The sequence below is a fragment of the Falco peregrinus genome, chromosome 11 (assembly GCF_023634155.1).
Source record: "Falco peregrinus isolate bFalPer1 chromosome 11, bFalPer1.pri, whole genome shotgun sequence".
NCBI lineage: Eukaryota > Metazoa > Chordata > Aves > Falconiformes > Falconidae > Falco > Falco peregrinus.
This window is the reverse complement of record NC_073731.1, coordinates 21,444,234-21,456,624: the sequence shown is the minus strand read 5'-3', so window position 1 is coordinate 21,456,624 and position 12,391 is coordinate 21,444,234. Positions and strand designations below refer to the sequence as shown.

Here is a 12,391-nt window from a genome sequence, read left to right as displayed (position 1 = left end):
GACGACAAGCAGTTGCTTACGCTAGGACTGCAGAGGAAGACCATGCATACTGCAGAGTTTGCTTTGCTGGTATTTTGCAATATTCTATTTATATGGCTTACCTCAAATACTGGAGTGTAAGCAAGGGAATGCTAACTCTTTTAACTGTTATCCACAACTTTTAATCTAGATTAAAACAAACTAGTAACCAGGAACTTCAGAAGGGCATGCTGCCAGGAAACAAGAAAGTCAAATGAAGAGAGATTCAACTTACAATTAGATCTTGAATAAATGAAATAGAAAGTATCCTCTTGACGCCATTTTCCACAATTACTCCAAGCCAATTAAGTGCACCCCAGTACCATAGGTAACTCTGTCCTCCATGCCAATAGCTTACAAAGGCAAACGTGAGCGCTGTGGAAAAGAGTGTTCCCAGCAGACTGGACTGAGATCCTCCCATCGGAACATAAATGTACCTGTAGGTGAAACAACAGATAACAATGCTATTAAATAGTTCACAGAATTCTCAGAAGAACATCCACTACAGAACTAATCTGTTATTTTGTGGCATCGAAAAAAATAATTTGAATAATTGCCTGACATTCTCTATTTACAGAGCTTGCCCTAGTTTCGGGAAAGCTGTAGACAACTTCACGAAATATGTGCATGCCACCATTCTGCAAAAAGACTATTTTGTGGTCACAGGAATTCTGCATTAGCCAAATGTATAGCACAAACTATATTCTCAGAATTGCAAAAGACAAGTGGTTCAGGCTTTTTAAACTCCAGCAGTTCTAAGCCAACTTACATACATAGAAATTACATGAATCTTCATGTGAATTTAATTTTAGGAATCTTAAAAAAATTTAAAACATTATATAAAGTCATACATATAGTCATTGCCCATAGAATGTTTTCCGTTTGTCAGAAACGTAGACATATATAAGCTTATTTTTAAAACCTTGTAATTTCTTTCTTTTTAAGTCTTCCATTAAAAATTATATGAGCTGAAAATATTTTCTATCTGGTTCTCGTATTATACTCTCAGGATCATGCCTGCCTAATAAACTTCAGAGCGCATGTACCAAAAAAAACCCTCAAAACCTATATGAAGCATCCTGCATGCAATTATATTCTGTATTTAAACTGAATCCAGGAGTCAGAACCTTAGTCTTTAACTGATGCTTACAGATGTCCAGAAAGCAGCGCTTGTTCAGTAAAAATACCAGAAGCAATGGGATTCTGAAAGCTGGCACTGTTTTGTGGGTCACTTCCTGCCTGCCTGGAGAGCTACTTCCACTCCTCGTATTTTCCAAGTAGGTTTGGCCACTGGCTAGCCTTTATCTGAAAAAGTCAAATGTTTCTGTCAACACTTAGAAGAAGCTCATCAGAGAATGTAGTCACCATCCAGCTCATTGGTACCAGCAAGTAGATGCAATATACAAGAACTGCCAGTGACAGCTCTCCTCAGCTGTCATTCCTTTGGCACAATGCACTGTACTTATATTTGAGACTATTCCTACTTGCTAAGATAATTAAAGGTAATCTTTTTGCAGTGAAATTTTTATCTCTGGTTGTCAGTTTTTGCAGAAATAAATACTACCTTAAAAAATTAAAAGGGAAATTAACATAGTGCTTTATTTCTGATCTTAGGAAGTAAGAAAATACAGTAACAAGGTAAAATAAAGTAATGAGAGTATTTAAAAGGTAAACAGAAAAGTAATTAAAAAAACAACAGTCAAATGCTCCAAATTCTCTCTAGAGCATGACATCAATGCACCTTTTTAATTCAAACTGCTACAGGGAACATCTGATTACATTTATAGTGATTTTCAGTATAAGTGTGCTTTTTACTAAGCATATGAAAGTAAATAGAAATTAAGATCAATAGTTTTTATTTATGTTGTGCTTTTCTTCTCTTTCCCCTTCCTGTGTTTTTCTTGAGTCTAGTCTTTTCTCATTACATATATAAAGAAACAGTGTGGCAATAATAGACACTTGGATTTGCAATCAATTTGTCTTACAGCAGAGAAGTATGTCTTAGCGGTCTGTAACTCTGGCATGGAAGGTAACGTGAGCAGAGCCATAGATTTTGCTGCTTTAGCCAAATTCCTCCTATGCAAAGGACTATAGAAATTAAAGACCAAAACAGCTCATCCCCTCTTAGGACATACTTTCCCAATATCTTCCCTCTCTCTTTTAAAAGCCTGATAGTTTTATCCTTTAGGCAGGGCCCATTGCCATTACCAGTTCCTCTTGCAGGCTGGCCAGAGGAGGGCTGGCAGCCCCACTCTGCAGCCAAGAAGCCACCATCCCAAACACCGCAGCTCTGTGCCCTTGCGGCCCTGCAAGCACGGCAGTACCTTGTTTCACAGAGCTTCACCCCAGAGGAGCCTGAAACGGGACACTGCTGGCCCTGCCACTCTCAGATAAGCTCACTCTCCGTTGTGCATTTACTGAAACACAGCATTTCAGAGTAGCCCAGACACCATCAAAGAGACACAACCCTCTGAGACAGAGACCTTACTCTAAGCCCTAAGGAAACCCTTCTGATGACCTCATAGGGTTCTGGGTTAAATCCATGGCACAAGGTAGCTTTTTTACTGCAGAAGCAGCTCTGGGTTTCTGTACAGTTCCTTTCTCCGCACTGAGACAGAGGTATTGTGTAGGCACCAGCCACCCTGTCAGCACTGGCAGCCCCTGCTGGCACTGGCACTGCCAGGAACAGCCCCGCAGCACCAGCTCCATCTGCAATCGCAGCTTAGTTTAGGTTGGCCTAAATGGCTTTCATATTAGTGTGCAGATAAAAAGTTATTTTCTGATTTTTAGTATTTAACAACAGCAGCTAGATAATTGAGCTCCAATAACTCTTAATTCTGATGAATGTTCAAGGTCAATGAAGTTTTAACTCCTAGTGAGGCCCATGGAAAATGTGCAACTGAAAATTCATTTGTGCTATCTTTTTGAAGACCCCTATGAAGAGGAAGCCGAAAGGAGTCACATAACTCTTTCATTAAGACTTCAACCTTCCCCTCCAGAACTGCGGAGGATCTGCTTCCTTGCCCAGAGAAGAAATGCAAAGCAGAAAGCAACGCCTCTCTCCTTCCCTGCTAGCTACCATAATGCAGCTGGCTGCCATTTCTTGTCACAGGGTCACTAGCTGCTCTCAGACTGCATAGTCTTACTTCCCTTGCCAGGGTATTCCCGCTAGCAATTCTAAAGTAGATATACAGGACTGATGGATGCTGAGTCATTTCTAACAGCTGTGAAGACAAATCTGTATGCTCCCATGTTTTTTACGAATTAAAAACCATGAAAAATCCATTATTACGTTACAGAACACATCAAGAAAAAAAGTATTTGCTACCTCATCATCCATGCACATGACGCATCCACATCATCTACTTGCACATACACGCTTACATTGGCAGGGATGCATACAAGTAATGGGCAACTCGGACAGCACACAGCCGGGGCAGATCCTGGCTCCATGCCAGGCACTTTGTGCTCTCTGATAACACCAAAATTGTCTTGCAAAAGTACCACTGCAAGAGCCTTCATCATTACAAAAATGCACTTTGTTTGTTTTACAGCATCATGGTAGTTCAAAATCTAATTTCTCAGTCTGTATGAGGGGATCGAGTGCACCCTCAGTAAATCTGCAGATGACGCCAAGTTCAGGGGAGTGCTGATCTGCCTGAGGGCAGGCAGGCTCTGTCAGGGGGTCTGGGCAGGCTGGACCGATGGGACGAGGCCAGTTGTAGGAGGCTCAACAAGAAGTGCTGGGTCCTGCCCGTGTGTCACAACAACGCCACGCAGTGCTGAAGGCCTGGGGAAGAGTGGCTGGAAAGTGCCTGGTGGGGAAGGGCCTGGGGTGCTGGTTGAAGGCTGGCTGGACATGAGCCAGCAGTGTGCCCAGGTGGCCAAGGTGGCCAACAGCATCCCGGTTTGTATCAGAAATACTGTGGCCAGCAGGACCAGGGTGGTGACCGTCCCCCTGTACTCAGCACTGGTGAGGCTGCACCTCGAATCCTGTGTTCAGTTTTGGGCCACTCACTTCAAGAGGGACGTTGAGGTGCTGGAGTGTGTCTAGAGATGGGCAGCGATGCTGGTGAAGGGTCTAGGGAACAAGTCTTATGAGGAGTGGATGAGGGAACTGGGGAGAAGATTCAGGGTGGACCTTATTATGCTTTACAGCTATCTGAAAGGAAGTTGTAGCAAGGTGGCTGTCAATCTCTTCTCCCAGATAACAAGCGACAGGAGAAGAGGAAACAGCCTTGAGTTGCACCAGGGGCGGTTTAGATTGGGTATTAGGAAAAACTGCTTCATCGAAATGGTTGTCAAGCATTGGAACAGGCTGCCCAGGGAGGTGTTTAAAAAATGCATACATGTGGTGCTTGGAGACATGGTTTAGTGGTGGACTTGGCAGTCCTGGGTTAATGGTTGGACTTGATGATCTTAAAAGTTTTTTTCCAACCCAAATGATTCTAGAACTCTCAATACTTTCCCTGTGTGTTTACACAGAAGAGTACTCATTTGATTACAGAAAATTATGTTTACACTAAAGTGTGAGGGAGAATAAACCAAAGAATAGTATTATTGAACCAGATGACTGAAGAAATACATTACTTCTGTATTATCATTTACAACACACATGTACTTTGTAATGTAACAATTTGTTGCAGTTTAACCTCAGCCAGCAGCTAAGCCCCTCTCAGCCCCTCACTCACTCCCCGCAGCAGGATGGGGAAGAAAAGGAGCTTCTTGCAGTACATGAGGAAAGTTTTCCTGGCCTCCAGTTCATTAACAAAATCCCTCAGGAGGGAAGAAGGGAGGCAGGGCAAGAGATATTACAGGGCAATGGCTACTACACTTTGATGTCTTACATATCTGCATGCTTTCCAACTTTTTTCCTTCTTACCAATACTGTCTACCTACAATCTATCCTGCAGTTCCTCTGTACTGAGATTAGAAACTCGGGGGGTTACACAGAGAGCTTGCTGTAGAGTATGCTGATCTGCTGTGCCATATGCAGAATAGCATTACATAAATATCTCATTTTAAGCATCCACACAGCTTTTAAGACTATTCCCATCTCTAATCACTGAAAATCCATGGAGAAGCTCAAAATCCCCAGTTCAGGGACTGTTAGCACATAAAAGTAATCATGGGTCCTCATGGCAGACTAACAAAACTCAAAGAAACACCCTCTTAGCAGAATGTCTTAACAGCTCATAAGTAGATTACACATTTACTGTTGATGTGCAAGGAAGGCAGACTAAGCAGAAAAATGTGGTGTCCAACAACTTATCTTAATGTGCATACAGAAAAAGAAAACTCAACAGTTATTTGGTGGTCAGTGAGCCAAAGACAGATACATGAAGGAAAGCAACACAGCATTCTGCAAGGAGAAAAGGATGTTAAGGCAAGTAGATTTGAGGATAGTAATTGGTCATGTACCTCCAGGTTATTTTAGAGGAATAGGTAACACTGGTGCCCCTTAAGATCCATGAAATTACAGACAGGAAGATTAGACCTGTGGAAGACGCTTAGTATCAAAAAATGCAGGCCAGTATTTAAAAATAAACCATCAATTTCAGAGATCAAAAGTCAATCCCTGACAAAACTTCAGAGGTAAAATTTGAAGGTAAAAGAACAAAAGAATTCTAGGCAGGCCGTCAGAGAGGAACTTGTGAATGCCACAGGCCAGGCTCTGCCAACCATTCCTAGGCTGGGTAGACCTCCCTTAAGGACAACAAGTAACAACACTTCATGTTGTTAAGAAGAAAAAGTTGTGCATAGTAGGTTAAGAGAAGGGGGAAGAGAATTCCATATAGATTAAATATCTCAAAACATCTGGGGGGCATCTAAGGCACATAAATACAAACCAATATCGAGAGAACATTATACAGTAAAAATTATTTGGACACACACACCTGCCATGACCAAAACATACATTCTTAGCCTTCCCTTCCCAAGGCAAAGATGCTCTCAGTTTTAAACACGTTTCTATAGACTCTGCTTTGATTTCAAACTAAAACTTACATGCTATTAAACGTGTTACTTTCACAAGCAAAGCATAACTGTGTATGTCTTCTGAATAACCAAGTGCCTTACTTATAGCCATACTTATGGTAACTTAAATCAGTTTATCCACAGCCAGCAAGCTGTTCCATATACACAACTTAATCTTAATTTTAACTCACTTAGTGAACATTAGAGAATTAGATAAAATACGTAAATGGTAGCATTTAAATCCCTAAAGTAACATAAAGACAAACACAGTAGCTGAGGTATTCAAAAGTGACATTTACTTACAGAGAAAAACTTTTAAATCCAATAACTTACATTTTGTTAGTTTTCTTGAAGTGGTAATCTACACAACAATCATAAGAGATCTGACAATCGTTCCACTGGAAAATGCATAGCTTCTTTTCTTTCAGTGGCATATACATTATAAAGTTTTTATTCTGATAGCTTCATAAAACCACTAAGAGGAGCATTTTATAACCAGTTAAGAATCGCTCTGAAGGGCTTTTATTCCTTAAGGCCTCTCAATACGCTGCTCTTACATCCACATGGATGTAATTTTAAACATATTTAAATCTTGAAGAAAGTGCACCCTTTTAAATGCTGTTCTGGGGCTTTCTTCAACAAATGTTTAAATTTCTTCCTGAAGTAAGGACATACAGCAAGAAGCATGTTATCCATTATTTTTCTTCCCCTTTCCTTAGCTATTGTCTTGGAATGTCTTATCCAGAATGAGGTGAAATGTAAATTTTAAAAAAAAATAAATGTTGATTTGCTTGTAATGGCAAACTTCTTGTAAATAAATTTATGAGCTTTTTGTGGTTTATTTCAGGGAACATTTGATTCTCAAAATTCCAATGCCTCTCTAAATTTCAAAGCACTCAAGGGTTAACTAGTCATACTGTTTTGAGTTGGACAGTTAAACAGCCAACACAATAACAGTTAAAAAAGTAGTAATAAATCTTGCATCTTACATTCTGACAACACAAACCACTTGAGGTTCTGTACAGTGATGGTGTCCATTTGTGGACATGTACACAAAGTTTCGTTGAGGCATCATTATGCCTGGAGAATTTGACCCTTTAAGTCAATAAAAAGTCCATCATTAGTTACGAAAACGGTGCTCAACATCAGCCTAAATAATTTTGAGGATAAACTTAATATCCAAGTCACCATTCATTGTGCTTCTAAATTATCCCAAGAATTGTCACCACAAAAGAGATTTGAGAGGGGAATTCCACGTAGAACTGGAGTTGGGCTTCCTTTATTTATTTCAAACTCTTTCTTTACTGCATAATAAAAAGATTTAAGGCCCAGTTCTGCAAATTCTTACTTCTGGGTGAGCTGTTACAGTTCCTGTTTTGCCGGTTCAAGCTGTCACTGACTTGACGGAGCTATGCAGAGTACGTAATTAAAGCACATCAGTAAATCTTTGCAAGACTGGGTCCTAGGTGAATATATCTGTTTTAAATCACAGAAATATATGCTGTAAACATGACTTTGAAGACTGAGCCCCACATATTTGCACCTGAAATAACAATAATAATAAAAAAAACCCCACAGTGTCATTTGGAATACCATTTGACAAAATTTCCATTAGGAGGGGTAAGCCTTGCTCTTGCTGTGAAACCCAAGTTTCTTAGGCCGTCCGAATAATTTTGCTGGGCTGTTAGCATAGTTGTTTAAGCTCTGTAAGATTCTCTCACCTCACCAGCTTAATGTAATGTTTAGAGAGACCTTGACAAATGCAGGTCCTTTAAAATGTTTAAGCTAATGTTGGATCCAGGCAAGCCTTGTTAAATTACCACAAAAATGTTTAATGAGATATTAAGTCCATTTGGGTTACAAAGCATTAATGAGAACATTCATATGCAAGAACATTTGTTTATACAAATATGACCTGAATTTTGGCTCACTTTCCACTCGTTAGCATGTTGCCCAGCAAAGACTGAGTGTGCAGTTTCCTACTAAAAAACTGAGAAGTGTTTGATGTATTTTTCTTCCCTTGCATTCAACACAAAAAAGATCTGACTTAAATCCATATGTCAATATGCAGGTACTGGAGAATATTGAACAAATCATATAGAATTCACTTTTCCAAGGAAGCTCATGATTTTTAAAAAAATCATTTATTTCAAATGAAATTTTCCTCTAAATCATAGTATTTCCTTTTAACAGAGAAACTTTCATTACCGATGGACTGCTGTGTTTAGTTTTCTCCTAGCTGCATCTAGGAAAGAAAGAAATCCTGAGTACCAACACCTGTTTGCAGTCAAATGCAAAACTAGCAGTCAACTACATTTGATCGCAATGGAAATGGAAGAGGTTCCAGATGACCAAAGCGCCGAAAGACTGGTTAAATCACTAAGCCCAAACCAGAGCCCCAAACATTTTGCTGACAGTAGGAAACTCTATTTTATTGCCAAATCTGCCCTAGAGTTAAGTGCCTATAGCTCGGCTACTGGGCAGGAGGGGGCTGTGTCTGCAGCTGGCTGACAGAGCCAGGAAGCAGGTACCTCCTGCCTGCTGCCTTGTAGAGCCTGCAGAGCTCCCTGAAGCTGTTCTGAACTGAACTCGCCTCAGGGGCCCAATTCATTCCTGATACTCACAATACACCTACCATGTGCTGATAATATCTACGCTCAGCAGCACAGCAATCAGGCTATACTCCTTTGAAAAGCCGGCTGGAGGAGGGATCTATTAATAGCACTGTCACTCTTCGCTTATAAAATGGTAGAGGTCAGGCTCTTGGCCAAGGAGACTGACATATCTTGTCTCCCAGAGGAGTGCTCCAGCTGTCTGTTACCAAACTGCCACCAGGCAGAAAAGAAAACTAGATTCAATGAGTGAATATGCAAGAAAAAACAAGTCTGTGGCTAGGGCATTACCCTGAGACACACAAGAGAGCCCAGTCCTGCTCTCTGCACCAGGAATTCCTCAGAGTGCCCTAAAGAATCATCAGATAAAATGCATAAGCAACACCATGAATAAAAGAACTAATTCTTCATCCTCATTTTCTTTACTTCTGACTCATATTGGAGGGCACAGCTCAAAATTCAGAGATCTGCATATCTGCATCAGAGCCTGCATAGGCATCGTTTTCCCACACAAATAAACCCTTTGCAGCAAACCTCTTCCCTTGCCATCTCCCCTCTCAGATGCAGCATGCATTCACAACAGCACGTTTTACAATAGTTTTCAACTACAGCTAAAGCAGCAGAGATCAATTCTTCCTGTGTGTGTAAGCACACATATTGAACTATTTGTGGTTCAGTTCATGAAAAACTGTTAAGTATGTGTCATTTGTTGCTTTGACTGTGCCAAGAAGAAAGCGCTACATTTTCTCCCTGCTCTTAGAAAGCCACTTCAAATTCCATAGGTGCAAGCACAAGTTATTTAGCCATCCTGCTAATCTTAGTATGTCAGGTACATCAGACAAAATGCAGATCCATCTGCATCTGTGAATTCAGATGTTTAAAATACACTCATCACCATGTACTTAACAGCTACCTTTACAGCATATCTCTGCCAAAGGAGTGCATTAAATGTACTTACTACAATAGAACCTATATTATTTTCCTAATTAAAATATTTTTGCTTAGAGACAAGGTGATAAAGCTAAACAGTCCTCTGCAATTTGCTAGGTAACAGAAAAGATTGCTTAATCTTAACAGATTACTTTGCAGAGAGCTTGATAATTCTTTTGCACTTAGGTATCACTTCGTACACATGCATGTCAAGGGGCTTTGTTAGTATCCACAGACCACACAGCAGTTTCACCAAACCATGCAATACCTTTGCCTCACTGGGCTGTATATTCTATAGACAAGCAGAAACCAAAGCGTCAGAAGACTTTCACCTGGGTACATCAGAAATACAAATTTTTGTGAGACCAGAATAACGTTCAAGATACAAAGTTCCAAAGTCAGTGAAGACTCAGTCAACATTACAACCTTCAGATTATAAACCAATGTCAACAAAATGTAATTCAAATGCATCTCTTAAACAAAGTGAAGGCATGTAATTAAGGAAAAGCAGAAATATGGAACAAAGTGAAGGCATGTAATTAAGGAAAAGCAGAAATATGGAAGAGACATTGCTTAAATACTGCAGGGAACTTGATGAATATCAATGTATCTGCTTAAGTATTGAATAGCATATTTCTCCAAATTACATGTGCATTAAATTTGAAGAGTTAACTTCTGACGCTACTCCAAGCTGTGTAATTCACTCACCTCTCCTAAATTCACACTTCTTAGAAAATACTGTCTGCAGTTCTGGGAAAAGACTTTATAAAATGCAGCCAAGGCATAGACATGCCTAGGCAAAGCTGGAATGACTTAAGATCATACAGCACTTTCCACACTAAAAAACTTCTATGCACTCTCCAGCCTGCGTCAAAAACCCTTCACACACCAGCAGAGTTAAATCCCCTCTGATACAGAGTACAATCCCTATTTATCAGACAAAATCTACGTTGTCTAATTGTTATAAAAATGAGAAAGGATATCAAATTAAGCAGAGTGAAGCAAAATATTTACTTTTCTTGAAGCGACAGCCTTAAATAACAATGGTCTCATTTTTTCCCTCATTTATAGAGAAAGCATAGACACACTCTCCTAACACCAGTTGGGAACAAATTTTTATCTGGATTGAACCAGAAGTAGGAAATGTCAGTTCCTGTAAAGTCAGCATCACCAGGGGACCAGAGCTACAATAAACCAATCGGCTTTAAACATACAGCAACAAATTATCCCAGTATAAAGGTAATACTTGAGAAAGAAATGCTGTGGCTACAGCTAGAAATTTAAATGTAAATGTAAGAAGGGCAAAGAAATGGGGGACAAAAAAGGGTGCATGCTTAAGGAAAAAGGAACTGTAACAGCCTGTCAGGGGAAAAAAAATCATTTAGAATATCACAGAAAGGCAAGTAGAAAATGTACTATAAATCATCCTATCCTCCTACAACACTTAGCCATATATCTGTCCAGTTGTCTAAGGGTAGTTTGTTAGAAAGAAAACAAATAATGATTGATAAAAGAACAACTTCACATTGATTTTCACAAAAAGCCCCAAGACAATTAATCAACAAAAATAGTTTTAACTGGTAAGTACAAATATAGGCCAGAAAAGGTAGAAAATAAGTTAAAGACCATCAAGACTGTCAGCGGCATTCCAGTCTGTGTCCCTTCATGAAACTCTCTGAAAGGTATTCAAGGAAGCATCTGGTTTACACACTGGGTCACCAGTGACTGTTTTTTCCTGTTTTCTGCTTCTTGATATTTCAACAGACTGTAAAAACCAAACAGACACCTCTTCTTTCTTCAAAAGTGGGGGGAACCAAGCAGGAGGAAGAAAACTCCACCCAGCTAGGGAACTAGGAACTGCCTAACAAATTCCTGGTAGTGCTTGGGAACAGACTATGAAACAGCAGCTTGCATTCACATCACCCTTAGTACTCAGGGTTAATCAGCCAAGAAATAGCCATGTAGCTTCAAGGAGTTAAATAGAAACAGCAACACCAAACTGGCATGTTTTCCCTGAAAAACCTCAACTAAAACCAATTCTGTCAGTTAAAGTATAAGCAGTAATCTAAAGAAAATCATGGTAGGATAGCTACATTTTAGCTTTGAAACTGCTTGAATTATTCACCAAATACTGAATGAAACATTTAAACTGCTTCAGTTTAAATACCTCATATCCCTCAGCAACAGGGTGTGAGTACCTTCCCAGGGCTGTAAGCTCCACAGCTGGAAGAGTATCAGACAGGTCAAAAATACCTCCACCCTACTGTAGTTTTGCCATGAAGGCAGTGGAGACAAAAAAAAAAAGGAAGCACATGTGCAGACAACATCCCACCACACTGAATGCAACCATGAGACTCTGCACCCACAAACCACCACTCGCGCAGGTATCACTCGACTTGGAGAGCTGCAAGAGAACACCAATGTCCAATGCTTTCTGTCTCCAAGCTGAGACAGACCCCTGCCTCCAGGAGCACTCTTTCTTTCCATAGATGGGTTACTTCAAAAAGAAGGACGAGGGGGGTACAGCATTTACACAGCTCCTCAGCATCCATTAACTCCTGGCTGAGATCAAAAGCTGAGAGGCAATGAAAAGGAACGCGAATGTCAGGTGCACCCTTACCAGTGATTTGACTGTTTGCCCTGAAGTAGACTAGAAATGCTCAGCCAGATTAAGGAGTCGTCTCCCGTTTTCCCCCAGCTTTTACCTAAAACTCGATCCTCAATTATGAGCTCATACAGTGGCAGAGCATAGCCATAGGGACAGAATTCACGTATACCAAAAAGTCCAATATAATTATCTGCAGTCAAGTGTGTTGATGACATCCTGGAACATCCGTTTAGATTTTAAATTTTTT

At 40.2% G+C, this 12,391-nt stretch overlaps 1 protein-coding gene across 2 annotated transcripts in view; it reads right to left on the bottom strand.

The window, feature by feature from the left end:
* Positions 1 to 12,391, bottom strand: part of HHAT (hedgehog acyltransferase) — a 162,395-nt gene that overhangs the window by 84,026 nt on the left and 65,978 nt on the right. For both annotated transcript variants that reach the window (XM_055816445.1, XM_055816444.1), the window contains exon 10: positions 254 to 455. In XM_055816445.1, the coding sequence (XP_055672420.1) occupies positions 254 to 455 (202 nt within the window). The remainder of the gene's footprint in view (positions 1 to 253; positions 456 to 12,391) is intronic.